Here is a 3,778-nt window from a genome sequence, read left to right as displayed (position 1 = left end):
TAGCCAATTGAACAATGCACTTGAACTAGTTCAGGCCTAGTTACCTAACTGCTTTTGGCGCCATTTTGCCAAACATAACGGCGTGCTCGACGAAACTGGAAGACATTAGTAAAGAAATGCCGCTTTAAAATACACAATCGATATTAAAATGGAGGGCGATAAGAAAGGCAAGAAGCGGTTCGAGGTCTTGAAGGTAAATGCAGCAGCTGGTTGACAAATAACTTATTAATATTTATTTTATTTTATTACCATTCACAGTGGGACGCTATCTAACTATATTTGATTTTAAAATCGAGCAGATATTGCCATTTGCAGCGATCACATCGTAAACTTTACATCGGTTATTGAAGTCTGTTTGTATTTGGAGGTTATGCGTGCTTCTTGTGCCATTTTACAGCACTCACAAGCTGACAGCTTTTAACACTGTTTTGTTTTTTTTTTTCAAAGCAACTCTGCTGTTTGCTGTAGTATTGCCTTTCCGTCGTATCGAATCACAAGTCACAAGAAAAATTTAGACGTTTACTTGAATTTCTGAATTCTGCTCGAAAAATGAAAGAGATTGAGAACAAGAAGAAAGACCCGAACCAGGAGGAACGCAAGCGTTTCGAGATTATGAATGTGAGAGCCATCAAAGAAAAGAGAAAAACAGAAAAATCAATTAATTATCTTCTTTTTTTTCGACGTTTCCGCAAACAGTGGAATGCGAATGCGCTCTGGTCCTGGGGTAAGTCCAAGCCGCAATTCCCCAATTTGTATCATATTTTATATAAATGATATTCAGATGTACAGATTGATACTTGCGCCATTTGCCGCAATCTGATTAAGGATCCATGCATCGAGTGCCAGTCGAACATGTCCGAGGAGGAGTGCCCCGAGGCGAGCGGCATCTGCCAGCACGTTTATCATTTCCATTGCATTTCCCGCTGGCTGCGCAGGCGCGAGGTCTGCCCATTGGATTATCGCGCCTGGGAGTACAAGAACTAATTATAAGGGATTCATCGATCGATCGAATTCAATTGAAATACGTAGAATAAATGCATAAATTTCTCTCGGAAGTTGTTGGGTTTCTTCTCGAAGACTCTAAGAGCTGGAGTCCTGAAAATTTGTACGTAATTCCTGTCGCGAAGAGATCAATTTTATATCCCATCGCCAATAACTTGCCTTGTTAGCTTGAAATCGATAAATATCGATATCAAACGTCTGGTTTCTCAGGCTTCTGCTCGCCCATCATCCGAGTCCAACCAGCAAAGCCCTTATGATTGGGTTGTTCTCGAAGACTGTAAGAGCTAGAGTTTCGATATTTTATATTCAACCGCCGATAACTTGCCTTGTTAGCTTGAAATCGATAAAAATCGATAACTGTGTGTTTTTTGTGGCATTTCTTCCTGGTGTTACGGGCGAAGGAGGCTTCTCCTCGCCCATTAGCCTGGTCCATCCAGTCATGTCCATATGAGTGGGTCGATCTCGGAAACTGCAAGAGTTGCAGCTTGAAATCGATAAAAATCGATAACAACCGTCTGTTTTTCTTGTGGCATATCTTCCAGGTGTTAAGAGCCAAGGAGGCTTCTCCGAACACACTAGCCTGGCCCATCCAGCAAAGTCCTCGGAGACTGTAAGAGTTACAGTTCCGATATTTTAGATTAAATTGTCGATAACTTGCCTTGTTAGCTTGAAATCGACTTAAATCGATAACAGCCGTCTATCTTCCAGGTCTTAAAAGCTAAGGAGGCTTCTCCGAACACATTAGCCTAGTCCATCCAGCAAAGTCCTTATGGACGGGTCGTTCTCGGAGACTGTAAGAGCTGGAGCTGGAAATCGATAAAAATCGATATCAACCGTCCGTTTTTTTTGGCATATCTTCCAGGTCTTACGAGCTAGCGTTACCAAATTTGGCATGTAGCTTCTGGTTCAGCGCACACAGATGAAGATTATTTCCCATTTTAGATGCCTACCTAAATATTTCCTTTTTAAAGGTAAAGTCTTGGACTTTGGTATGCACACACCTTTGGGTGCCGTAGAACAGACTTCTCATAGACTTTGCAGGGTATCACGCCAGTCCAACTGGAGCAGCCTCTTGTACATTTAATTCAAGACATCTTAAGTCATATTTCGATTACTTGCAGCCAATATGGTATATGGACCAGAAGACATTACGTTCTGCTGATAAATTCCATGCCATAAAAACTATCTGCATTAACTGGAAGTGGCTTCAAGTGGCTTCAAGTGGCTGGCCACGTGGTCCGCTCCAGCTGGTGGCCATGTGGATGCAGCTGCACACATTTGTAACATGGCCCCAAAATGTGTGCGGATGTGTGCGTTGCGGTCGGTTGGCGGACATCGCATGGACTTGAGGGAGCCGGGCCGAGCCGTGAGCTTGGCTGTGCGTCTGGTTAACTTCCGCTGCATTTGGCTGACAAACTGCTGCTTGATCCTGTTCTGGCCATGTTCATGTGCCATAATTGTGTTGATTAGCTAATTAGCTGCAATTTCGCGGCCGGAAATTGCCAGTTTGTGCGGCGCAGCTGATAAAACTGTTGACTGCTGCTGCTCCTCCTCCTCCTCCTCCTCCTCCTCCGCCATGCTCTAATTTTTAAGTGCACTCGCACATAATCTGCGTCATGAATATATTTGTTTTTTGTTGCCTTGTCTCGTCGTTTCGGCAATCGCTGCCCGCGCTTCGGCGTCGACTTCAGCTGACGCCATAAAAATTCATTGGCAAACGAGCCAAAGTATTGCCACGGCCCCCGCCAATCGCCGGGAGTAGTCCGGACGAGTTGACGCAAGGCTCTGTCGCTGGCTCCGTCAAGCTAGTCGTGGCCATAAAAGTTAAGCAGCGAGCTTCAAGCAGCACTGGGCGTGCCCTCCACTCTGTATATCATTCACTCGCTGAGAATAGATTACTCGCTGTTTGTGTACTCGTCGCTAACCCATCGATTTGCTCGCTGCTTTGCAGACTGTACTCGCTGCACTTTTAGCATATTTGACTCGTTTGTTGTTTGGGTGTTTAAAAGCAGTGACTAGAAATTGAAAGAGCAGCGAATGTGTAACGAGAGCAGAGATAGCAACGAGTATACGTATATAGTTGACACTCGCTACTAGCCCTGCTCTCGTTACGCATTCGCTGCTTTTCAATTAGCGAGTGTCACACATAGTTTACACTCGCTACTTCTTAGCCAATTATTGTTAGGCATTCGTTGCTTTTAAATACACACTCGTTACTTTTCCGGCTCTCGTTACCCCCATAAAAGTAGCTTTTGCTTTCCGCGCTCCACTCGCTGGCGTCTCAATCTCACTGACTTATTTTACTCGCTAGTCTTCAACTCTCTGCTCTTCGACAAGGATATGCACTCGCTACCCAATTACCTCTATAAAATAAGCTTTTGATTTCCGCGCTCGACTCGCTGGCGTCTCACTCTCGCTGAATCGCAGTTGCTTGGCTTATTTTACTCGCTAATCTTCCACTCGCTGCTATTCGACTTTCACTCGTCTATTATCCCAGCTCGTTGACATGCTATGAATGATGCAGGCCAGGCGTACATGAAAAAAAAAAAAATACAAAAGTAGGAAACATTTTATAAAAAGAATTGCATAAAGTTTTTTCTACCGAACAGCGTAGCGTATTTAAGAGAGGAAGCGCGCCATGAAGCCTGATAGGTTAGCCCAGCCCAGCCCAGCCCAGCGCAGCACAGCTTCTCTGTGGCAAAAGGATGCTGATAGGAGATGGAGACGTGGCTGGGAGGGGAGGACAATGCAGGCAAAGGCAATGAGCTTAAGTTCA

The 3,778-nt window shown here is 44.7% G+C and overlaps 1 protein-coding gene across 1 annotated transcript; it reads left to right on the top strand.

Annotated features, from left to right (window-relative positions):
* The first annotated feature begins 467 nt into the window (after positions 1–467).
* On the top strand, positions 468–1,055 carry LOC135429388 (RING-box protein 1-like). The gene is made up of 3 exons (XM_064683664.1): positions 468–618; positions 697–724; positions 782–1,055. Exons 1-3 carry the CDS (start codon positions 550–552, stop codon positions 982–984), a joined length of 300 nt encoding a protein of 99 aa, XP_064539734.1. The 5' UTR covers positions 468–549; the 3' UTR covers positions 985–1,055.
* The last annotated feature ends 2,723 nt before the right edge of the window (positions 1,056–3,778 follow it).

The sequence above is a fragment of the Drosophila montana genome, unplaced genomic scaffold (assembly GCF_035044405.1).
Source record: "Drosophila montana isolate Dmon_TW-CO22-7 unplaced genomic scaffold, ASM3504440v1 contig_2666_1, whole genome shotgun sequence".
NCBI classification, from domain to species: domain Eukaryota; kingdom Metazoa; phylum Arthropoda; class Insecta; order Diptera; family Drosophilidae; genus Drosophila; species Drosophila montana.
The sequence above is the reverse complement of the archived record's forward strand: the minus strand, read 5'-3'. Positions and strand labels throughout refer to the sequence as shown.

What these genes read in the sequence shown, in the direction of transcription:
- LOC135429388 (XM_064683664.1), top strand. Translation starts at nt 550, where the DNA reads ATGAAAGAGATTGAGAACAAGAAGAAAGACCCGAACCAGGAGGAACGC. An exon ending in AGCGTTTCGAGATTATGAAT is followed by an intron (nt 619 to 696) that starts GTGAGAGCCATC and finishes TTCCGCAAACAG; the next exon opens with TGGAATGCGAATGCGCTCTG. An exon ending in GAATGCGCTCTGGTCCTGGG is followed by an intron (nt 725 to 781) that starts GTAAGTCCAAGC and finishes AATGATATTCAG; the next exon opens with ATGTACAGATTGATACTTGC.